Here is a 26285-nt window from a genome sequence, read left to right on the forward strand (position 1 = left end):
ATTGTTGCTTCTGTGGAAAAAGAAAACTTTGGAAGAAAGCAATCCAGAGGCAAAAGCCTTGATGGAAAAACCTAGAAGCAATCCAACAAGTCCAGAATCAAAAATCACTAATTAAAAATGCTACCCTTTTGGGCATACAAGAACAATAAACCTGGGTGCACAAGAAGTGTTCGAGTTGGTTCTTAATAGGAGGAAAATCGACAACTGGGATTTATCAGAGTTTATTCCCTCCCTTTTGTTTCACCAGCATATCCATCAACTGGGTTACTATTTGCATGTTGTTATTCTTATTGACTTTATTTCTTTTAACAAACTAAAACGCTTTACCAAAACTCTGTTTCTTACCTACTTTATCTTTGTCTACAAGTGTCTTTGCTCATTCTCACTCTCTCTCTCTCTTACTTATTCTTGCTGCCCAGATCAGACACTCGAAATGTTTGGGATGAAGCTAGTTTCCAATACCTCAGTTCAGCTAATAATACACCTATTTTGGTTTATCATTATCTATAGCCAGGGATCAGTTGAGGCAGAACTGGTCCCTGCAAAATGGTCCAATAAAAGATGCCTTGCAACTATGTATTCCTAACTAATACTGGCTGTACCTTGCTATGGGCTCTCAGCAACTCCAGCATTATTTCTCAGTGATATTTTTCCTTCAGATATCCAAAACATTAATGAATTCTAGTTGCTTTTTAAGGAGCTAAGGCAGGAAGAGGCCTTAGCCAAGAAATTTATTTCTGATTATCCCATTGTATTTAATTTACCTTTGATAGGAGAAATTATAATAATGGGAACTATTTCGACAGTTTGTTTTTAAGTCAATCTGTCTAACATTGCTTGATATAACTGTAGCAAAAGTTATTTTTTGCTACTGCAACAGTCAATTGCTATGGCCACACTTAGAGTAAACAATCTGGGAAAAACTGACATAGTATATTCCCATTCATAAATAAGCACTCAATTTAAACCAGCTTAAACTGAAATCTTGAGAATCAGTAGTCTGGGAAACAAAGAAAATATACAGAAAAATATTCCTATTACCATTTTTCTGATACTATAAAACTGTAGGGTATCCTGGCAATCTCTCACATCTTGTAATCCTGAAACAGACAGTGAGCTCAAAGGGTTTTATGTGTGCAGAAAATATAACTGTTTTCCCTTAAGTTAGTCAACACTATCTATCTGGCATGTCATACTAATGTATTTTTTAAAAACAAAAATCACACTTAAGCAAGTATACAAACTCAGTCTTTTTTGTTTGCACACACTGTGCATCTTATAGAGATCTGAATCCTTGTAATATTTTTGGCAAATGGAGATTTAGAGGTATACAATAAATTAATGGTATTACTTTAGATCTGTATTACTCTAACAGAGATACATACAGCTCTTTGAAGTCTTTCATTACTTTCAGCAGTAGAACCTCTTTATGCTCTCCACTAGTTCTTCTTCCACATAATCTTTCAGGAGAAGGTCCTAGTGTTACTGACATCTGGAAGTTTGGAACTGAAGCATGCAAATTTATGAAAAATGCAGCAATTACTGAAGTGGCTTATATTGAAGGAAGACAAATCAACCATACAGCTCTTTTAATTCTGATTAATAGTTTACTGATGAAATTTAGATACTAATTGTTGCTGCTGACACCCTTCTCTGAGCTGTCTCCTGGGCATTACTCACAGCACCAGAAGGTTTCTAACCTCATCTGACAAGCTCCCCACACTGTTACAAAAATGGAAGAAGTTTTTAAAGCATTGGTTGAGTTCCAAGATTAGCTGCCAGAAAACAAGTCTGGGAAATATAGCCCTATGGGATGTTCTCAGAATCTTTTGTCCTTTTATAGCAGAAAATTTGCTTTTATTTACCAGAGCAAAATCCCCTATGTTATAAAACCAGCGCTCCCTATTATCTGAAAATTCCAGCTGGGCTGGATTACCTGGATATACAATCAATCACTCTCCAATGTTGTCAGGTTAGTTTGACAATAGCATATGGATCTCTAAAACTCCTTTCTCTTGCACAGAACAGAAAGTTCCTTGCTCTGACCAGTTACATGGCATATTTCTTTAAATATTGCACACTGAAAGTTAAAAGTAGTGCCAAGTTTCATTTCCCTGAAGAGAGAGGATTGAGGGGAAAGCTGTAAAGCTAATTCAAATGCCCTATACTGGAAGAAACTGGTGAGGATCATGCAGTTTAGGACATTATCAAAAAATCTGCAAGAAGACAAATATTTATTATTAAAACTATGTCTTAGTTAGTAAAACAATTACTAAAGTATTGGTCATCGCCAAACCAGCCTGTGTTTTACAAATGTACCTCCTGGCACATGAGATACTTTCAGATTGCTCCATTCAATTGACAGACAGTAAGAAAACTAAGGCAGGGAGAAAAACAAACTTTATGCATCACAGCTGTTGCGTGATTGCCCTATACACCATTGCTATTCATTTATACAGAAACTGCACACACTGAGAAATTTAAAACCCAGTCCTCACGTTGTCTGGATGCCCATGGACTTGAATTGTGAGGGTTCCTATCAGTCTTTAGATGACATTGGCAAAAATGCAAGGTCAAGGGACCTTCTGCTCTGTCGATATCAAGTGCTGTGAGTAAAACAAAGTTCCTCTGACCAGACTGGACCAGGATGCACAGGTTAAGCATTGCTGAGGTACTGGCCAAGAACACGTCGTTCAAGCACCCTTTACAGCTCACAAGAGACGGRATTTATCAAGAATCTGAAGGATTAAGGATAGGAAGAGGAGAAGAAACAGATTAAGACAGGATCACAGAGAATGCTAGAAATGTAGAGACTGGTACGAGGTCAGGGGAGGGGAGTTAAAAATGGGAAGAGAGTGGTAGCACAAAATACAACTGTTCTAGGGCTCCACAAAAGGATGTAAGTGAAGAGAAAAAAGTCAAAGAAAAAGAGACAGAGGGCTTACAAGAATATCTTGTCTATCTGGTAAAATAGGTGAACTCCAGTGGCCCTTCCTTGATCTTCATGAGACACCTGTCCTTCTCTCTCACCTTCAACAACCATCTGCTACTCTGCACACAGAGGAAGTTAGGCTAACACTACACAGTGATGCCCTCAATCTTTCAGTAGGTCAGCATAGCCCTGAAAAAACTTATCTTCATTTCTATAAAGCTGATTTGCAGGGCTGAAGTCCACCAGTGCTTGGGAATATTCTACTTTGCAAGACAGCATCACGAATATCAAGTCAAGCCTTCGAGGTGATAAATAAAATATTTGGTTCCTTTTTATAATGGCACCATAAAGTTTTCCTGACAAATCTCTTCAAAGTCAGGCCTCCACTGATCAGCTACAGATTTTTTCCTTCTCTCTGAGATAGGATACATTTGCAAGAATGACACATCAACATCATTGAATGCAGATGCTCCAGGAGCCATACCTTCCAAGCAGAAATAGACTCGAAGGGGTGATTTGTCATGACATATGGCACATACAGATTATCCCTGCTTCTTTTACAAACCTCCACAGACAAAACTGCATGTAGCAGGAGATGCTGCATTCAGTGGGTCATGATGTCCAGATGCACTACCGCCTGTAGGAACTCAACATCAGACTCTTTTAGGCTCCTTCAAATCACAAATCACYTTAACCTTCCTTCAGCATGATGATATAAACAAGATTTTTTTCCAGATAATGTGGATGCTATTAACGTCATCTTGTTATCTTGAGAATATTCGTTGTAGCCAACAAATTATTCCACAAAAAGAGAACTTAATGGAACGCATATCAAATTAAAAAATAAGTGTCTAGCCAAGCAAACAGTTAAGTTATTCTGATATAAGTTCATTTAAAAGCACATGTAACATAATGCTGCTAATAATAAAAAAAAAAAAAAGAAGAAGAAGAAGAAGAAGAAAGAATTCCTTTGACAAAATCCAGGAGAGAAAACAACACACACTGTGAAATCAGTTTTTCTTGTAACTATGTGTTCAGACTAAAAAATTCAGATGTTCGCTCTGAATGCTTCCTCTGACAATACCGAACTCGTGGAGGTGGCTCAGCTTTGTMATTCATACTCCACTGTATTGTCTGACTGGTTCTTGGGGCAGACAAAACGGAATACTTGGGGAGAACACAGATGCTGGCATGCAGTGCAATTTATTTCATTCTAGAAACGATTTTATCACTATCAGGCTTTCCAGTAATTGTGATGTCTTAAAAAGGAATGCCTGGAACAGGTTTGATTAAATGTACCAGTTCATGTACTCTGTACCAAAGACTGTTATTGTCTGTGGTGAAAAACCATTCAGTGAGAGCAGTGGGACCTTTCACAATCAAGTCAGAAGAGTATGACAGGGAACAAAAGTTGGCTAGACAGTAACAAGATAGCCTTGGGCTCCTGAATGCCTGTTTCTTACATTTTTCAAAACTCTATGTATCTGGACACTAGAGATTTGAAGAGGACTCACAGGATATGAGCAACTGACAGTCCTTTGTTCAAGCACAAGATAGACTTAATTTGCTGATTCTCTGAGCCTGAGTTTAGGCACCCAAGAAAATGACTGTCATTAAAAGTCCATGGAAAATTTTGATTAGGGATTGCTTACCAGTGCCAAAGCTTTCCTCTCCACAAAGTGAGCAACGTCCAGAGTCCATGAGATTGGAAAAATATCTCCACCCTGTTGGTGTTTCATACACAGGAACTTTCATTACTTTAGCCACTCTACAAAAGACACAATAAAACATCACATGATTAAGATTATACTTTTTTTGCGTGGTTTAAGATCAGTTGAGGACTATATTAGGTCTTAGTGCATCTCCTTTGCACTCTGGAGTTGGGCTATGAAGTAAAACAAAGGAAAACAAATCAAAAACAGTTCAGAATTGATTCTTATCTCATAACCTGACTTCAGCCAAAACCTGAGTATGTTTATGCACTCTAAGTGTAGTATTTTGGTAAAGGAAGGAACCTCAGCTAAATGGACTTTACCAGAATCTTTCAATTCTTAGCAACAATCATCTATAACTACAGATACATGGATATGTTATATCAATATTTCTAATGAAAGTTTTCACACCATGTTGAAGTACCTTCCTTTATAAAATACAGGTGGCCCACAGCTACATGCTTGAGAGACACTTTTATTTCTACTCATGTATTCAAAGTCAAGACAATACAGGACTGTTTACATGSTGTAGCATTTGCTCTAACAAAGCTTTCCCATACTTAAGTCTGAATTTACTTTCCCTGTCTCCTGTGATATATCTACAAAAAATGCTTCCCAGCTGCTTAGCTGACTGACCTGCTGGTATTCTCAAAAATCAAATAAAACTGCTATATGTACTGGATCTACTTTCCCTTCCTCAGTTTGCCAGTTGGTAATTATTCCTATTACAAACTCTGCTGAAAAAAACCTTGCATGGACTAAAAATAAAATAAAAGAAGAAAAAAATCCAAATCCTCTAAGAAACCTGATACCAAGCTGAGGATTTATCCAGAATGAATATTACCACTCTTCTTGCTCCTATTCATATTTGCTTGTTCTCTTTTTGTGCTTAAGATTTTCAGTCTAATATTTTTTTAATATGAAAATAAGACTTAAGAAATGGTCAAGCAATCTGACTGACTAACACGGACCTTAAAAACTTCCTTAGGATTGCTGCAACAATCACTTAATCCCATCCTACAGAGAAACATTTGAGGTGAGATGTTTTGCTCAATTTCAGGCAGTCAGGCCTGGCTGCAAGGCACATGGTTCAGGTGGTATTTCTTCCACCTAACACTATCCACTCAGAAGTTAAGTGTTGAGGCTAAAGCTGTCATCTCTCCAATCAACAGAAAGAGACATTTCTTCAGCAAGTCCTTCAGTCTGTTTTAAAGTAGATGTGTAAGATGAACTGCCCAAACATGGTAAAAATGACCCTTTTGAAACCTGGTTCTTAAATACTCTGGACAGTTCAGCCTTTAAATATTGTCTCTGAAATCAGCACTGTTTTATGTCTCCAAATCCAGTTCCCCCCCCCTCATAACAGATATGCATTGATAACTAAGTCTCCAGCTATTCAGAGTCGATGTTCATTTTTGTATTTATATATCACTTTAAAAGGGTGGTTTTTAAGTGAGATCACATAAGAACTGCTCATACTTATTTGAAAATGAGCTAGTGAAGTATGTATGTGAAGATGTGAAGAAAAAAAAGAATATTATCCAGAGGTTAGATATTAAACTTGGTTTCCATGTTTCTTGTTCAGAGGTAGAAGGGTAGATGCAAGCATAGCAAATTTGGTCATGTGTTTTTATAACACTAAGTATCTTATTGGCCTTTTAGAAACAGTACTGCATTAAGCAAGTTATACAGTGCAGAGCTGAACAGGTGTCTGGCTGCCTCTTCAAGAACTCAAGAATATAAACATATTTAATCTCAGTGTGATAATAAATGCAGACTTGGAATTGGACCATAATGCCATAAAAAAAATAAAAATAATAAAAATAAATAAAAATAATAAAAAATAATAAAAACCTAGGTATAAAAAGCCTCATGGACCTATACTGATCAGCATACAAGGTTTTTCAGGGCCCTTACACTTTTTCAAATTTTTCTGTTAATTAGGCCAGCACTCAAAATACAGATGATAATTCTGTTGGCATGAGGTTTATTTTAAACTAAGCTTTTCAAACAAGCAAGAAAACATGATATACATAGGAACAGAATTTTATAGCAAAATATGAAAGATTGTTTCTTGTGACATTTTTTTCATTCCTAAGTCTAAGTCGTTAACACAGTAAATAATTAGAAGCAGCAAATTCAGTCAACTTTAGCCACTTCTGTTTTGCAGCACTGGGAAAAAGACAGCTACATAATATCATGCAAGAAAGACACAAGATCTAGTAGATAATGGATGAGACAACATATCCCATTCTAATCTTGGATCATTTCTGCTATTAGCTGTGCTTAGAGGAGGTTCACTTACCCCTCTCTGCCTGTTTTTCCCATTAGACTATCACTTCTTTGGTCAAGAACTAGCCCTGTTTTCATAGTTCTGAATATGAAAAGGTTTCAGTCCCAGCTGAGCAATGCAAACTATAGTGACCTTTAAAATGATCCTTCTTTGTCTCAAAGCTTCAGAAAGGTAATAAACAAAAACTCTGTGTTAACATTCAAATATTACAATATCTGACATGCCTGCTATATCATCTCATCAAGAGAGCAGTGGGCAGAACCCCATTCTAAGTATGGGGCTGTATAATGATTAAAAGATGATAACGGGAGAAGATAAAGACCCCAAATTATCCCTGTCCATAGATCTGTGCCTACCATCTCAGTTGTATGAAGAGAACGTACATTTCACATACAACAGCCTTGAAGAACCAGTGTATCTACTAGTACCATTTACTGAACAGAGATATCTTTGAAGAGCACTGTTGCACGAGCTTCAGATTCTTCTAGCAATACACAAAGCAGTTAAATAATCTCTCCTGTATTAAGCTGTTAATCTCCAGAATACATAAACCTGGCCCTAGCAGTTAATGGCTGCTTTCAGAGACACTGTACTGCCTTCATAACCACACAAAGTGCTTCAGCTTCACATGTTAACTGTGTGACATCACTAGGTCGAGAGCTGTAAAAGGCACACTAAAAATTGAACGCATCCTCTTTTAATTGTCGTATCATAGAAATAAAGGTTCATCAATGGAAGTCTCAATAAATACAGAATCTTCTTTTCTGCAATCTGTAAGCAATTAAAGCAAATGATCCCAAAAACCATGAGAGGGATTCCCACAGGAAGGCATACAAACAAGAATAATGCGCTGCATCAGATTAAACAAATAACAATGAAGAAGACCACAGGAAAATAACTGCAGAGAAAGGAAACATATAATCTGCAACTGGGAAATTACTAAATCTTCAAAGCCAGAGAAAACAGAGATTAAATGTTGGAAGGGGGAGGGATTGAAACTCCTCTGCCCCCACATATTTTTTTAAACTAGAAAGAGTATGACTAGATTCAGTGCAGGGAAAGTTAAAAAAAAAACACTTTTCATTTATCAAAACCTTTTTTTTTTTTAAATTGCAAAATCAGAACTGTAAAACATTACTAGCCAGAAACACAAACAAGTCTGGCAACTCAGACAAAAGGGCAACATATCTTCTGAACCAAAATTTGTAAATGGGTATATATGTACTTCATGATAAGCCTGAAAGAAACTAATAAAATATTTTATTCTGATAGGCAAAGAAATGCTTCAGATGAGGCACATCTGGATTTCTGGAAATTGTAAATCAGAAAGAATAAGTGCTAGCGAGTAAAAGCAAAGGCTCTTGTTCTGTCTCTAAAGTTCTCAGATTTGTTAATTAAAATCTATGATGTTTTTAGTTATGTGCCTTCATAGGACAGTTAGAACAACTCTAAATATACACAATATTTTAAATTTCTAGTCTTCCTTCTGTATGTTCCCACTGGAGTCTGCTTGTGTTCTTGGATACCTACATCCACCTACATTTGGGAAGCTACAAATGGAAATCAAGTTCTTACTATAAAATTTCCATTGTTCGTATGAGATTTCTTAGACAAGATACTATTTTTCTCAGAAACTGAGTTTTGGAATTGGTGCTGCAAAGAAATTCTAACTTACATAGATCACAGATGCATCATCTCAACTCATTTCAGAGTAAATTTGTTATGTTCTTATATACATATGTATGGTATATCAGCATCAAGATACAGACACAGTAGTGTTCCTGATAAGACAATGCCTCAAACTCTGACATCTCTGGGTATAGATGTTAGCTATCAAAAATGCCAACCTGATGGATGGGAATRTACTTTCCAAGTAGTTCAAAGTAAAGGAAAATATGCCTTATAAACAGGATCATATTCCTAGCCTATTTGAAGTAAAAGCAGTCTATTTATGTCTAACCACACCATTGATATCCATGTGTTTATATGTTCTGTGAGAATGAACTATGTAGAAGCAATAGAGCAAACTGTGGATGTTCTGGGTCTTATCATCTCAGACACTTAATGGGACAGTCTTCAAACAGTTCTCTTGCTTGCCTTTTTTCAACTTAAGGGTTCACTACATCAATGAGATTACACAATAAAATTTTTTGTTCCTGTGCATAACACTAGTTAACTCTGGCTAGACTGAGACAGATGTATGTACACTTGGACCTAAATTGTAAGACAATCATTTTAGTTACTGTGCACGTATCACAGCTATTTGTGTTTATGTTCCCAGTATGCTGAAACACAGATTAAGGGAAAAAGTCCAGATAAAATGGAAGCGTGCTTTTTGCAATAACAGATATGCTCTAAAACTATATTTTGTGAATTAAAAAAAATAGCAGCTGGAGAAATAATAAAGTGAGTTAAATTGATATAAACTGTTGCAAGGTTATATAGATAGTTAAATTTATCCTCCTACTGTGAAACTTTTCATCACTAGAAAACAGAACCATGTGAGAGTTTAGYATCAACACAGAACTATTAAGCCAATTCTTGATCTCTCCAGTAAGAGCCACCAAAGCCTGAGCTGGCCAGTTCATAATAAAGGTAATAATGAACATTATAATAAGCTTTATAGTAAACACTAGAACTTTTGAAAATTTCCTGCCAAAAAAAAATTTAACAACTAGTTCCAAAATTGCCTCAGAAAGCCTTAATAGATGATGTGGAAAACTTATGCCCTTCACATAAGGCAACTATATATTTCACAATTACATATTAAAGTGCTCCAGATACTCTTCCTTGTACATCATTGCCTTATGCATGTCATCTAACTGGGAAAACACTAGGATATAGGACTCCCCATAGTCCAAATCATTTTACTTGGCATTAGAGCAAAAATATCATCCTGCTTAAACTGTGCATAAAGATTGCCTTTCATTGAACAAATCTGTTCTCTTACATAAAAGGGTTAAAGAAACACTCTCATGATGCCTTTTTCTCTCTCTCTGTTTTCCATCCATTGGAGACAACAAGCTGTTTTTAATGGAAGGACTAATAAGGGCCAAGGGGCCCTTGAGGGTATCTCTCAGTCACTGTGGTTTTGTACTAATAAAACACCACTCCAGCAGAATTACCCTGACTTACCCTAATGAAAGTCAGAATCTGCTCCAACCTATTCTCTACAGTGCCACAAGAAGACCTAACAAATATTTATCATTCAGATAAAACAAATGGCCAAGGGCAAACTGGCTTTCTTGTGCCCAGTAAAACTTGGATAACTTCTCAGAATAGATCAGTCAATCAAGCAGAATTATCCTGCCAAAGTCATGACGCCTGTTCACCACAAAGATAAAGGTCACAACACTGGAGAAAAGGCTTTCTTCGACAGGTCTCATGAAATGTTGTAAATAACTGGTTAGAGCTTTGCACTGTAGCTGGAACGCTGCCTGGAGTCAGCTCCAGCTTTGGAGGAAGAAAGAGTAGTTAATACAAGAATCACTGAGGAAATGGTTACCGTGTGTCTTTGTCACTCTTGACTTCCATCATCTGCAGGTGCCTGCTGCCCATTTCAAAAATACCGACAAACATTTGGATGAGGAGATCTCTGAACACAGACCACATTTCACCGACACATTTTGTCAGTACAGCTCCCCTCTGCAGAGCCAGTATGGAGGCAGACAGGGTGCAGTAGTGTTTGGACTACAATGAGCCTGATTCTGCAGAGGCTAAGCACTCAGAGGCCTTACTGAGGTCAAGAGGAGCTGAAGGAAGTAGGCCACTGTGGGGTATTATGCCGTAACTGCATTTCTCCAAAAGATCGAACCTGTATACCAGTTCCTTTCAGGCTTACTGGCTACACAACAAATATGTTCCAGATCGGGGCTTATAAATCTCTATTTCTGCCATGAAAGTAGAGCCTATATTACTTCCACTAATCTCCAGATGATAAAAGTCTCATCTGATATAAGGGCTAAAGCGTATTTTATTCTAGAGTAAAAACTGTTGTCTGACCAAAACTAAAAGATCTGTTTTTTTTCCCAGTTTTTCTGGTCTTTTTTCATACAAAGAATGAAAATATTACAACTAAGGATCTGCAGTTTCTTTATCTAGAAAATCTAGATCTAGAAAATCTTTATCTAGAAAATCTGCACTAGCAGAAAAAACAGCAAGTTAGCTTGGCACAGTCTAACCTTGACATATCTATGTTTTGTTTTATCTGGTATTTTATTAGTGATGTGCTTCAGAATTGTTTTAACACCCTGGATACTTCTGAGATCAAAATAACTGACTTACATTCATCTGTACCACTCTTTCCTTTCCTTTCCTTTTTTTAAGAGATCCTGCTTTAACTACTCTCTAACTGCATGGCACAATCTTTGCTTTGATATTACTTAATAGTACTTGCAGCTGAACCTAAGAGCGCAGGGGTTCATTCTTCTGGAGTAGTGAGATGGTATCCAGGATTGAACTGCTTGTATCATGCTACCACAGTTCTTTTTCTGTGCCATCACTTGCTTTAGTCATCTTATTCCTTCTCCAACATTCAAATTACTTTCTCAAAGAAAAAAAAATTAAAAAAACTTCTTGAAAATTAGATGCAATATTCACTAGCTTTTTAGTTATACACAGAGTCCCTATCCCTTTCTTATTGCATGACATTTTCACTCTTTCAGTATTCTCTTTTTACTGATGCTGAGGAGCCTTTTGCCACTTATTTTCTCAGATTTTGGAAGTGTAACTTGGTCGACCGTTGGTCAGTTTCCTCTTCATTCCTATTATTCCTCCAGAAGCTGGAGCCATAAACTGAATAGTTAATTTTTTTCTTCAGTCTCATCTGTAAGCCTCTCCTTCTTCATTTCAACTGTGAAACTCTAAGAGTCTGTCAGAAATTCACAGCAGTAGCAACGACAGCAACAGCACTGGCACCACCTATAATCTGAAATAGATGCCCTACTTCTGGATGTTTTCCTTCTGCCTGCACCACCTTCCCTTAAAAGGCTTCAACTGCATATTGTTGAAAGAGCAGAACTAAAACAACAGTCACCCCCCTTATATGGTCAAGTATTACAGTGTTGCTCCCTCATGGACTTTAATTTATTAAGCAAAAAGCAGTGGAATGCTAAGCCCTTGCACACAAAACAGATAACCAGGACACTTCATTACGATAAGATATAAACTGCCATGGTTGGCAGAAGGGCTGTCAGGAGCACAAGGCAGAAAGAAACTATTTCATAGACTGCAAGTTCATTTTCTTCCTGTTTTCTGGCATGTTATATTTCACAAAGAAAGATCAAAATAACAGGTAAATTGAGAAACAAAAAGCTTCTGAAGGCATTCTAGCTACAAAGGATCTAAAACCATTCAGCTTTTTTGGTTTTGTTCCCTMCTCGCTCCTTGCACCTTCCCCATCCCCAGTTTTTCTGCACGTGAAATAAAGGTAAACTGAAACAAGGTCTGATGTTCACGAGTAGTCGCTGATTGACAGTTAGTAACTTTAGGTGGAGTTTTGGTCAACATTAATTCTGAGGATGTGTATGAATTGCTAATAACACTGCAGAARTCATCTCCCTGTTAAATTTTATCCAAGACTGCTTGAATTCCCTATCAGTGGAGCCTCCTGGCACTCATGCAAAATGACTGTGATGCCAACTTACTGTTCCAATATCCTTTCCTGCCCTTCAAACCCACATTGGTCTTTCCTTGTGTCTGAAAGCTTTCAAGAGTACAAGCTAAAAATTATCCCAGTAGAAAGGCAAAGTCCTGTAAAAACTACCCATCTTTCTCATGCCCTTGTAACATTCAGTAACCATATGTACACAGAATTTACTTGAGCTACAAGGAGTATGTTCATTTTTAGCACAACTACTACAATACTCTGAGGACATACTCTGTTGCATGAAGTTTCAGCCCCTTGGCTTTAAATTCCTAACATAAACAAATTAAAATTTAATATCTCCCTTTGGGCCTTTCAATTAATTGTTTTCTTTTTTCTTTCTTTTTTCCTTTTTTTTTTTTTTTTTTTTTNTCTCCTGTAGCGGCATATTTGAAAAAACTCACCCCATCATAATAATCATTTAAAACTCGTCAGGGAACTCTAGCTCACAAACATACATTCAGCATGACCCTGGGAGTTACTGTTGCCATCTATAGGCCTTGCTGTGAACACATAATTCAATACCTCTTACTGCAAGTTCTATTGCACACAAATTCTGCAATACCTCCATCAAATGATGCAAGAATCTTGTGCAACCCACAGAAAAAAAGACAGAACTTTTAGAAGTCCATGAGAGCCTTACAAATTAACGGTAAACTAATTTGTGTCCTAATCCCAACAGGCATGTCTCTAGCTCAGGGCCTGGTGGAAAAAGTAAATTCACGTACCTAACTTCATAGCCAACTATAAGGCTGGGGGTGTGCTGGGGAATTGAAATATTTTCCCAAGCAGGCTTACAGCTGCAGCACTACTTTGCTTCAAAACTCTGAGAAAGGACTGCAGACTGCCTCTGCCCTTTCCCTGCTGTTTAAGGAATAAATGATTGATGTAAAAATAGACAGTACAGCTTTTTGCCTTCATGACTAATGTGATCATCCTGTCCGCTATAGGCAGGAGGTGTAAGGATACTTTTTATGGACACTGTATTTCAGTCTAGTCTTCCTAATTTGGAGCAAAATGCCATTTTTACAGAATCCATTAGTGAATAGGGACAATAAATGTATCTTTTATAAATAAAATAAGCAGTATGCAAAGCTGAAATGTTTCACTTCACATTCTTCAGTGCTGCAAGCAGGTTACTGTCACGGTTACAAAACTACTGCTGGCATAAAAGCTACCAACCGCAGGCTTGTTATATACATACTGTCACAACGAGATTGCGACCACCGCCAGCCTGTAGGCAAGGGGACTGCGAATGGTTAAAGGATCTTCACCTGAGAAGCTAGACCACTTTTTAGAAGTTGCAGTGAAGGAGGTCTGATATCTAGGCTTTGCTTTTAAGGCCATAAACACAGTTTTGTTTTAAGAGTTCCCTAACTAAAGTCTAGAGGATGACAAAAAGTCTTACCAGTGTGATTCCAGGACACACAAAAGCTCTCTGAAGAGCTAAGTGCTTAAGAGGCTTTAATTGAAGTTTGTGCATGTGGAAGCTGTCAAAGTTTCCTTCTTTTCAAGGAAATACGGCATTAAAGAAATTCCACCCTGAAAAATGAATTTTATTAGAAATCTCTCCTTCAAACAGGAAACTGGCCAATGAGGCTACAACATCTGCTTCTGCTCAGCCAGACTATCATGGTATGGAAGGTGCTGTCAGCATGAAAATCACTGTAGCTCAGAGTACAAAATGCACACTACTTCGCAGTCTCCAGAAACCCGTCGCCAAATCCCCACTGTCAGTCATCACTCCGACAGATTTTGGCCTGGAGCAAATGTTCAGAAAATAATCAGAAGTGGWCACAACTGCCAGACTCTAGAAGATTTTTGTGAGCACAATCATAATAAAATAAAGCCAAATAAATACTTGCATAGTGGTATTTGCTTTGAAAATTAGAATTCTCCTGGGAATAAATATGATTGTGAGTTAAGATAAGAAAAATTTATTCCTCCATTTTTTAAAAGACCAATTATTTTATCACAATGAGAAGTATTTCATTACAGAAGAAATACTTGTACTGTTATTACAGGCAGCGGAACCACACCTTACATGAATTCACATCTAACTGCTATAAATGATTCTCAGTTACTTTTTAGCACGAATTAGTTGAGTGTAAAATTCTCTTCTTGAACTAGTTATAACTTTATCTATTTTGAGCTCCTCACATGGYCATTACTTCCTTTTTCTTTCTCTCCAGTTGAATATTACATGCCATAATGAATCCACCGTATTTAAAATTAACTCAGACTATCAACCTGAATGCCTATATCTGGACTGAATGTGCTTAAAACAGGAGTTTATTCTAAGTATAGAATTGATACCAGTGTCCTTTTCTGCAGTGTGTGAGGGAGATCACAGACATGSTGGGACAATAAGAAACAATAAAGCAGCCCAGGAACTAAACTGCAGTATTTCTCAGGTGCAGCTCCACAGAATTCATAGTCCACATATTTGCCGCGGGAAAAGGAGGAAAGAGTAAAGCGACTTGATGTCCTCTTGAACACCACTAATGTTAGGCACCTCTCAAAGCTCTAGAGTCAGTAAAACGTATGTTTATCCTGTGCAACACAGCATGATTCAGGTATCTGTAATCTCATGTTCCTCCCAGCCCTACCACTTCCATGTCCTCTTAGGGCTTCCTAGCTCTGCTCCAGCACAAAACCTGTGCCAGGATTTACAAAAAGAAGCAACACTGGATGCTAATGCTAGGGGAATGCGGACTCAGCTGCAACACAACMTTGGTTTCTCCTTTACAGGACAACAAGTATTTTATATAAAGGCTCAGGGCCAAAAAATAATAAGGAAAATATATAATAAAATGGGAAAAACATGGAAAAGGATGAAGTCTTGGGAAAACTATTACTCTATACACTCTTTTGTACAAAATTCAATATTTTCCTATATCTGATATTCTATTTTTAAAATGAACAATTACATAACGCTTTCATAGTCCCATTCAACTCTCTGTGGTTTCTTATAAGTAAAGTGTGCTCTTAAGCATTCTGCTGAACTGCTGTCAAAATGCAAAATCAGCTATTTTGCTTTATTAAGTAATAAGCACCCATTAAAAACAAGAAGACTACTTACGTGTACTAAAAGACGTGTTTTCAAGAAATTTGCTGCCAAATYGGGCACCTTGCAGACAGAAATACTACTCCTTACGGAGGCAAAAAAAAAATCTGATGCCAAGGTGCATAGGTCTGTGTAAATAATGATAAGTTGGAAGGTTTATTTTTTTAAGGGGAGGGAAGAAGTACTTTTAATGTGCTAAAATGCATGTGTTTATCCTCTTGCGTCTGACTTCTCCTSAGTGTGTACATCTATATAGAAAAACAGGATGCTGTGGGCACACCCTTTAGAGAACCCCAAGGTTTCTTTAGTTAGTTTCTGAAGCTAGTTGAGATGTTTGTATGTGCTGAGCCTCTGCATTGTACATGATCTTCCTGTGCTTGAGAGACCTCCTGTCCTATTTTTTAACCAGAAATACAAATTTCTGTCCAGTTCAGTAAAAGCTTCTGTCCCTTATACCAGCTTGCTTTACCCTGTATTCAAAGTCTATTAAACCTCTGTTTGGTTGGTCCAGATCTCAGTCATCACTAATAAAAAATCCTAGCTGAGAGGGACTCCAAAGCTTGAGGGAGGAAGGGCAGCTTGTGAGACCACATAGGGGAAGAAATACTTCTAGAATAAACGTTTATTGAAAGTTAAGAAGATATATTTCTTCTCTGCATTTCTGCCCATATGGACTCCACTCAATTATGGTGACTTGCTGACTTGCCAGCAGTGTTTCAAGTAGCAGAGTGATGTCTAAGAGATTCTAAAGATAACGAGTTAAATAAAGGGTCTGCAAAACAGCTGTTCTTAAGTTGGGCAACAGCAAGTCACCAATGCTAAGGTATAACCTGTGTTACAGGCCCAGTAGGAACTCAGTGGACCTCCTTCCCATTTTAGCTCAGCTACAGAAATACTCTAAGATATGCTAAAGAGTTGTTGGGCTTTCATCTCTTCAAACAGTTATGCACTGAATGATCTATCTGAAGACCTTCCAAGAACATACAGCCAGGCTTTCTGCAACTTTTCCAGTGCCACAAAGAATTGATTCATCTGGTGAAAATAACAAAAAATTGCTCTGAAAACATCTGGTATATGAAGTTTAATGGTGGCTATAAGGATGGAAGAAGAACAGACTGATGGCTTAGTTTAAGCGAGGTTAAACATTTTATGGTGAACATCTCAGTTTGATGTTGAACAATCATTTCATTCTTGTTAGTTACAGGAACCTCCATTCAGTCTCACTAGTTCTGCTGGCTGAGTGATATCCACCATAAAGCTGATTTTTCAAGTGAGCAAAGATATATTTAAATTGTATGAGGAGCTCATACAGGCAGCTCACAGCCTGGTAATAACACCAGTAAGATCACAGAATTAAGGAAGCCAAGCATGAATCAGGCCTCTTAAAGCCTCGTTCTAAATGTTGGGGGAAAGACCGAAGTGAAGTATGTTTGTACGGAGATTTCTTCTGGAAGAGGCAAGGACCAAGAGCTGGTGTGAACAAGTGTGTGAGAGCTGATATCCAATATTTCTAGGCTACAAAAGAGCTATCCTTACAATTGCATCATGCCCAGTCCTCCCTGAGAAATCAGTCTTCACATGGAAAAAAAAGACTGAGAAAAGTAAGAGACTAGATCACTGAAGAGGTAAAATAATCTGGCAGATTACCCTAACAATGAGTGATCAGCCAGTCAGGAGCAGCTCCTAAATAATTTAATGCTCTGGTTTACAAACAGATGTGTAACTAAGATTATTTCCTAGCACAAACCAGCAATAATTGTCTTGAGATGCCTGCTATTATCTACACTATAGTTTTTCTTAGGAATCACAGAAAGATCCTGCATGCTAGTCGAACCACCTATTTTCCTATATAATGACATTAAGCAAGGAGGCTCTGTAGCATAATAGAGGAGACTAATAGCATGTTCTGAGTCCATGCATTCAGAAATACAGTAAACTTACAGTGGAAAAAGTGATATAGATTGGTACCTTCTGCTTGCTGCCTGGGAGTTGACCCCTAGATAAATAGGTTCTGTCAGTCTTAGTGGAAGCAAAATCAGATTTTACTGATAGGTGTCATAGTATTTGTAGTTAGTGTTGGTGACAGAAAACAGCCAAAGTGTGAGGTTGTGCTCTCATTCTTACTAGATGGAAAGTACACAGTAGAAGTTAAAAGAAAATACAGAAATCTGAAGAAAATGGAAACAAGCAAGCAATTAAGGCACAGAAAATCCACTAAACTAAATGAATTACAGTGATTATGGATGTCTCATAACCTAAATTAGATATAATCATTAGTAATGTTTATGGCATTTCAACATATGTCATAGCAGGAAAATACTGCTGATATTTGGTTTGATTTTTTGGAGATGGAAATAGATGCCAGTTTGGTGTAAATGYCTTCCAGAGCACACAAAGACACAGCACAGGCATCCACGGTGCTATATTTCTACACACCACCCATGAGATCCACACTACTGAKAAAAAGGRAAAAAAAAGGAGCAATCATTAAAGGAATCATACAGGCTGCCATTTAGTCCACACTACAACATTTAGGCAACTTCATGATGTTGGTTTTGAGGCAATAAATGCTACTGCAACAGTAACAATCTAATTAAAATGCAGTTCTATCAAAAAGAAAGACCCCACTTCTTCTCAGAAACTGAAATGAGTGATATAGCTGAAAAGAGTGAGGAAAATGAGAAATTTTTCTCTGATCTCACCGACAAGTTGGCAAGGGTAAAAACTATTCATGTGATATGCTTTTAAGCTATATCACAGACTCACAAAATCACAGAATGGTTGAGGTTTGAAGGGACCTCTGGAGATGATCTAGTCCAAACCCCTGCTCAAGCAGGGTCACCTAGAGCATGTTAGACAGCGTTGCAGCCAAGTGGGCTTTAAATATCTCCAGAGAAGGAGTCTCCACAACCTCTCCGGGCAACCTGTTCCAGGGCTCCGTCACTCTCGCAGGGAAGAAATTTCCCCTCATGTTCAGGTGGAACTTCCTGTGGTTCAGTTTCTGCCCATTGCCTCTTTGTCCCGTCACATGGGACAACTGAAAAGAGTGCAGCCTCACCCCACTGATACTCCCTGAAAGTATTTGTAGACATTGATAAGACCCCCTCTCAGTCTCTTCTCCAGGCTAAACAGGCCCAGCTCTCGCAGCCTTTCCTCATCAGAGCGATGCTCCAGTCCTCCGATCATCATCTTTTTAGCATAAGTAAGCCCCATCTATATATAATACATGAAAATGCCATCATTCAGCCTTTTGGCTGTATTGAACTTCCAGAAACCCCAACTAGTAAGTTTGAAAGTTCAACAAAACTATTACAGTAACCAACATTGTTTTCATCTGTTTCTCTTGGTTACAAATGCATTGGAAAGTTTTGAACAAGATGCAGTCTGTGTAACCCTTTCTTACTATGGGCTTGTTTTCTTCAGTGTGTGGGATGCTAACAGGTGCGTGCTCATTGTGATATTCCATATCAATGCTATTCTCATGTTGCTTTAGTCATCAGTTCAAGATTCAATTCCAAAATGCATTAACTTTGCAACCGCTTTTACAAATGTTTCTAGAGTCAACTCCCAAAGGAAGTGTATCCTTCAGGACAAAGAGCATGCGAAYCCCTGCCCTGTGCAGATTTTAATGCTTTCTTCATAGAGCCTCTGACAGAATCACTATAAAGAGCTGCTGACATATACAATATCTAGCTACAGCTGTTTTAAAAGTAAGGATAAAGCGAGAGACAAAATTTGCTCGTCTAAAGACAACCAGCAAACAGAAACATTTCTATGATTAACTATTAAGGGAGAGATGTGCTTTGGCAGCAATATATCCTGACAGAATTTTGTCTTTCAAATAATAAAACAGTTGGCACACTTCTCAGATTTGCTATTAGGTATAATTTCACACACATGTGCCGTAGATCAACACAGCATCTGAGGTTTGATTGCACAGAGTTCACAACACTAGTGAAAAAAAAMCGTACCATCTTGCAAGCATGTGGCAAGCACTACAAAAGTACTGCAGTAATCCTTAATGCCCTCGTTGGCTGAGATATGGGAATCGCTCTTCATTACTATTTCAGCATTCATATACATCTAGAGTAAATTAACCCCTCCATGGCAGTAAATTAAAGGATGAAGGGAAAAGTTAGTGATCATATATGATGACTTCCATCATTTTCAATACACTTTTACAAAAGAGATGTAACTTTTTAAAGACTCCAAGCTTATTTCAGCCTCTGGAAGTTGCTATGACTCACAGCAGAAAGACTATACCCTGTTCTAGGAAAGATACTGGTCACATTTTTAATGACTGCAGGTGACTATATTAGACAGCCTGTGACTGTCCCACTCCCAAATGCATGGTCTATGACTTTAGTTAAGCTTCATTAGCAGAGACTGTTTTTTCTTTTCGCCAGAAAAATGGCGGTCACTGTAAGCTTCTACGTACACTCTATTAACAGTCTGCCTTGTTATATAGTTATACATAACAGTTATTTACTACAGTTATATATTACAGTTATATAGTATGCTCTATTAACAGTCTGCCTTGTTACTTGTTTCCTCAACAAAACAGGAAGGGGAACAGTTTCTCCAAGCCTGGATGTTTCTGTACCTTGTAAACTGACCTGACAGTTCATAGGACTGAGTCTTAACGTAAGATCTGTTCCAAGGACATTTCCAAATGTCTTTAAACAGTGTTAACTTCTCCAGCTTTCACAGTTTTACACAGGTCTTCTTCAAAACACTTAGAATTTAAGGGAAAAAAAAGCCCATCTTCGTAATTCGTAAACAATCAGCAAGAGATTATGTTTAAGAAATACATTTAAAAAATTGGATTTTAAACGCACTGTTTTGAAATTCTGTGGTGGAAAGAAGGTCATCTTTAAAATCAGCAGGATACCTTCTCTATGAGGGTCACCTATTACAGAAGTCCTTTGATGAGAAAGGTTGCTCTCGGGCTGAATCAGCTGTGCTGTTCAGCAGAGACAAAACATGCTGAGACATGCTAATCCTTGTGAGAGCCTTTCTAGCTTGAAGCCCAAAATAAGCCTGCGTAAGCCTGTGAGGGAAAAAAGGACTTATTTTAAGTTCTGTTTTAGCAGTCACAAAGCTTTGCTGTTAACTTCTTTGGATTGCTTTAATTAAAACACTTTTGGACTTTCTATTAGGACATTTGTAGGAACTCCTATTGTTTATTCATATTTTTATACTTTTTGAGAGATGAAAGGTACAGCAAAAATACTTTCTATCAACCGATACCTGTGCCTCTACAGAGCAAGGCCTGCTCAAAACAATTGCTGAAAAGCTTATTTTTCTTGTGTCATTTGTCACATGTGGCACATTAAACCCAGATAAAATTTTGACCATCTGTGAAAACTGCAAAAAGAAGTATTTCTTAATAAGAGTGGATCAGGTTTATATCATACATTTATGTACCAGGAAGCACCAAAATCTGTTCTTTCTAACCATAAAGGGGAAACTGTGCAAGCAGACTTCATTTACAGTCAAATCTTAAGCTGGAAAGACAGCACTCTGAATTTTTAAATTTCTCATTTCTTTTTAAACGTAGAGAGCTTTGAACACAACTTTCTGCAGTCAGTTCAGAAAGCTGCACATTGCATAGCCCCTGTACCTGCTCATTTTGGGCTATCCTATCATAGCTGTTGGTTTTTCAGGAACAGGCCAGAATGTAACTGGGAATGAGGGTAAGAGCTGCATGTTGTGTTTTGCCCTGCAGCCTGCCATTCCTCATAGGGCTCAGCTGCCTTTGGGCTCAGTTCTGGCAAGTGAATCTCCCTCAGATTCAAAAAAAAAAAATGGTAGTGTGCCCAGTAAGGAGGTGGGCCACGGGACAGCATAGCCGTTCTTGCGGCTTAGCTGTAAAGGACAACAGAGAGAGTTTATCTCTTGAATATTTCTAAAATATGCAACATGCTGAGAGAGGTTCATTCTCCTCTTTGGCTGAGAAAATGTCTTATAGTCTGTCTGCAGCTGTCCTGAAAAGTGTTAAGAATAAACACTCATCCCTGCACTATTTAAACTGCAAAAGCACAAAAAGTCTCCTCTCACTGTCATATGCTGGTGATAGCAGAAGGAGTAAGATAAATCCAAGAAATTCAAGGATTAAAAGGGGGGGTATGAATCTTGCTAAATTTTCATACTACATGCTTTTTTGGAATTGGCTCCTGAACAGCTTTTATTCCTCATTCATTACAGAAAGACTTTTGACTCCTGGCTCCATATTATTCTCCTTGCAGGCGCAACACATGATTAAAATCTAGACAATTGTGAAAAACAAAGAAAAAAATGTTCTCCCTGTTATGAAAAAAGGGAAGGAAGGACTAAGGAGGAAATATTAATAGCTACTAAAGAAATCTTGTGTTCCTTACAGCTGTTGTGATTAATATTCATAATGCTGTCAAGAAAAGCACAAGACTCTCCTTTGAAGGAGGGTAGGAGCTCTCTTTTTATGTGGAATCTCACACTACTGAACTTCTTCTCAATCTGACAGGCTATGRGTTTGCAGCTGAAATCTAAGGAGTTTTTCTGCCAGAAAGGTCATGATTGTATCATGCCTGCTTGAAAACTAATCTCTAGAAGGAGGGAGGGAAAAAAGGGGGCTGCACATACATCTGAGATGTGGCCTGTCATGATCACAGTGCAGGAATGTTTTCATCAGTACAGGCTAGGATAACGAGACAYTGGATAGCCAAAAATGCAGTGGGCTTGCCCGAGGCAAATACACCACATTATACCAAAGCACACCAAATTCAGCATCAAAGGAGGCAGAGTCATTTCCTTAAAGATACCCCTGAAATCATTTGCAATGACAGATTGCCATCACTGCTTAGGAAACATTCAAGGATGAGAGGATAACAGCTAGACTGAATGCATTTTGTAGGAATAAAACTAAGAAGTACAGCTAATGAAGGAACATCAATGCCTTGTAATGATAATTGTTTCTTTTTTCTCCAAAAAGTTTTTCAAGCATGTCATTTCTCTGTAAATGAAACATTTGGTTTCGTACCATTTGGTACCTTTTCAAGTATGGTAACATACTTGAAAGCTGATACACACAAACTAYCATTTTTAACCAGGTATACAAATACACAGATAACATTTAAGACTATTTTTAATATTGCAGTGTTATTTACAAAATGACAAATCCTGAATGTATTTTCCAGTACACAGCGCTCAAAAACTTGGTCAAATGTGTTAAATTTTGTTTATGAAGGTTTTACGCAGTCATCCTTCTGCACAACAGACCTTCCACTTGTTCCAGCTAATTTGACATGGACTTATTTTGACAGAGGTGTCTTACAAAATTCACAGCCATCCTATTCGAGATAAGAGCAAGTGAGACTGACTTATCGTACTGAAGGATWAGAACATAAAAGAGCGAGGTCACAGCTGGCATAACATGAACACATCACCGTCTCAGTAATAAATGCTGTATCACCCAGATAGAAAGTTGTATTTATAACTTTGAGAAGTCTTTATTATTTTCTTTATCTTTATTATATAGAACAGTAGTGAACATTAATGTTGAGAAAGGGATGCACAGAACCTAATCTGCTTCTATTCTGCATGCAGGTTGTCACTGAAAGAGACGACCAACAGTATAGAAGAAAAGGAGATGGCTACAAAGAAACAACAAGCTACAGATTCACAAGAAAAGAAATACAAAAAAACCTGTGCAGTATTTATAAATGAAAAATTCCAGAAGATAATCAAAAGGCACAAGTGGAATGCAGGTATGTTGTTTTCCATAGAAATTCAGAGTTACATGCTTCTTTAATTTCTACTGCTTGTTAAATAGAGATAAAAAGCCTTCTTCATTAATTCAACTCATACAAAACTTTGTTCAGAGGAAGGACTTTTTTTTTACAGAGGAAGGACTAAAGCTTTAGCTTCGCCTAAGGTTAAAGCACAGGAAACCCTGGGTCAACCTTGAGCCTTTGCTTTGTTACAGGTTGTCTGACTTTATGTACATCATTTAGGCTTCATTTTTCAAATTAGGTGCTCAATTAAAGAAGATCTATAGCTGCTGGAAAAGGTCAAACTTTTCACGGGTGCTTATCACCTGCTAACTCAAATGAGGTGTATGGAAGTTAGTTCTCAGCATCATTTGAAAATAAGATCAGATACACCTAAAGCAGGGAATGAAAACTTTGATCTGTGATTCTGTGGTAGTTCCCAGACTGGGGAGACCAATTTGAAAGCAACAGGCCTGCATTTCCTAGTCAACAATTCTCTTATTTATAACGAACTCACTATAAGCCATATTTCATGCTTACATAAACCGACACAGTTCCCCTGTTAACCTGCTTTAATCCATGACAGTATTTGGCCATATGTCATCATTCAAGACTACTGAAGTTTGATTAATCCCTTTATGTCCATAAAGTAYTCAAGATCTTCAGATTGAAGATTAAACTTGTTTGTGTTAGAGCTAATTGAGCACAGATAGGCAGATTTCATAATAATTATTTATACTTAATATGTTGGAATAGATTTCCTTCATTAAGTTTTGAAGAAAATCTTCAAATAGAAAATAATATACAGCTAAACACCACACTGAAACCATATTGTAACAGAGTAAAGAGAATACGCTGCAATCAGTTTTTCTGATCAGTACAGATAGGGCCTTTAAAACTTTGTTTAAACTACAGAATTTCACCCTTTCAGCTGACCCCAGTTAGACTCAGAACAAGCTGCAGCATTAAAAGGACACTTCATTCCCCAGACTCCTTAAGGACTACTCACTGCACAATGCACAAGTTGAAGGCCTAGGTCCTTTACTCCCTCAGAAGAGTCCCTGAGATATACAATGCTTTTTGGTGCCTGTTGTACTTGGGATCTGCCAGGTAGCTGAATTTCCTAGTGTGGTTTCCTCCTATTATGACTGTGTTTTAAATGGCAAAAAGTGGTTATATCTGTTAGTGAAGATAGCTGTTTGCTTCTCTGGCATTTCCAGATAGGAGAGGCTCTTTTCTTGGGCAGTTCCCTACAATCCAGATAACTCTTCCTCTGTTTCTTAATCCTTATAATGAGGTAAAAACTCCTCGAACAGTGTTGCTCCTTTCTACACAGTAAAAAAAAGAAGAATTTGACTGCTTAAAAAGGATAAGAAGAAAGAGAGCTTTTGTTCTGTAGCTGAGCAAAATAATTGTAAGAAGAGAGTTAGGTGAATTAATGTTTTTTCTGTTTTGTGTCATTCACTGCTCCTTTTATATGGCTTGGGGCTCCTCTCCCACAGAAACAGGCCAGCAGAGCTATTTAAGCAGAACTTCAGACAAAGCTGACCCCACTCCAAATGCTCAATAGCACTGTGAATTTAAGAGTTGCTGCAAGGAATAGCCTCCTTCCAGCACCCCAGATGGCTTTCTTGGAGCTAATCACATCTTTAAACTCCACTCATGAAGACATTTCTTTAAGCATATCAGAACAGTGATATGCTTAAAACCTGCCTCTAGACAGCCAGAGAGTAAATGGACAATCAGAAGACAGAATACCAACCTATCAAACATGCATTAAAAGACGGATAGCAGCACTAACAGACTTAAAGTGACAGCTTGAGGTACTTAGCTTTGCTCAGGATAAGCATGATCAGAGTATCTACATGGTGTTGCAATGATCTGATACATGCACTAATACAATTAGATAGTTGTAACCACACCAAAACTGCCCAAACCGTCTGCTTTTGCTGTGCCAACTTGACTGCTATTTTTCACACCCACACAGCTTCTAATTCCCACAGAAACAACTTTTACTTGCCCTTGAGCTTTTCAACTGGCAGACTATTAGCTAGCATCTCAGTATGCTGTTTCTTTTCCTGTTTGGCAGGCATGAGATAAATTGGTATGCAAGGACATGAAAAGAATAGTTTGTTTAACAAGGTACAGAGTTTCATGTTCCCCACAAGAGAAAGAACACCAAGAGAAGAGCATTTATTGCCAGAGAATTCAAGTCTGAAGTCTGGAGACTTACTGCCACAATCCTGTTGATGTTGGATCATATTAACACAAATGTTTCCTGTCAACTGCTGCTACACTCTCCTAGCATGAACACTTTGTACATGCAAGTATAATCCAGCAGTCACTTCAAGCAAACACGTCAGTGTTAAACATCTTAATGAAATTTTCTTGTAATTCACTGTTCTGTTTATGAGTACTGTATCCCTAAGCAACATTTAAGTCCTCTGGTTGCTTCCTATTTTAAAGTTTAATAATGTGTGGTGAAAAACGTGTAGTGATTAAACAACACATCATCAATCACACAAGTGAACGAAGCATCAGATTTTCTAAATCCTTACTTTCAAGTGCTATGCATTATTGTTGTATAGCTCAAGTAAAAGCCCCAGTACAATGATTTAGGCTGAACTGTGGCTACCCAATATGAATGTACCATAAAAGGAGGCAGTTTTCCTTCACTCTCCAGCAGAGACTTCAGAAGAAAGCCTTCATGAGCCCAAAAGACAGTGGCTCTGTTGAGTCAATTCCTTTCCTCTCCTCTTCCCTCTCCTCCCTTCCCTTCCCCTCCTCTCCTCTCCTTCCTCTTCTCCTCTCCTTTTTCCTTCCCTTCCCTTCCCTTCCCTTCCCTTCCCTTCCCTTCCCTTCCCTTCCCTTCCCTTCCCTTCCCTTCCC

General features: G+C 37.9%; 1 protein-coding gene across 1 annotated transcript in view; it reads right to left on the minus strand.

Annotated features, from left to right (window-relative positions):
* Positions 1–26285, minus strand: part of PGM5 (phosphoglucomutase 5) — a 66973-nt gene that overhangs the window by 19683 nt on the left and 21005 nt on the right. The window contains exon 7 of the mRNA XM_085312451.1: positions 4585–4700. Within this exon, the coding sequence (XP_085168577.1) occupies positions 4585–4700 (116 nt within the window). The remainder of the gene's footprint in view (positions 1–4584; positions 4701–26285) is intronic.

The sequence above is a fragment of the Rhea americana genome, unplaced genomic scaffold (genome assembly GCF_003343005.1).
Source record: "Rhea americana isolate MKP2758 unplaced genomic scaffold, rheAme1 scaffold_365, whole genome shotgun sequence".
NCBI classification, from domain to species: Eukaryota; Metazoa; Chordata; class Aves; order Rheiformes; family Rheidae; genus Rhea; species Rhea americana.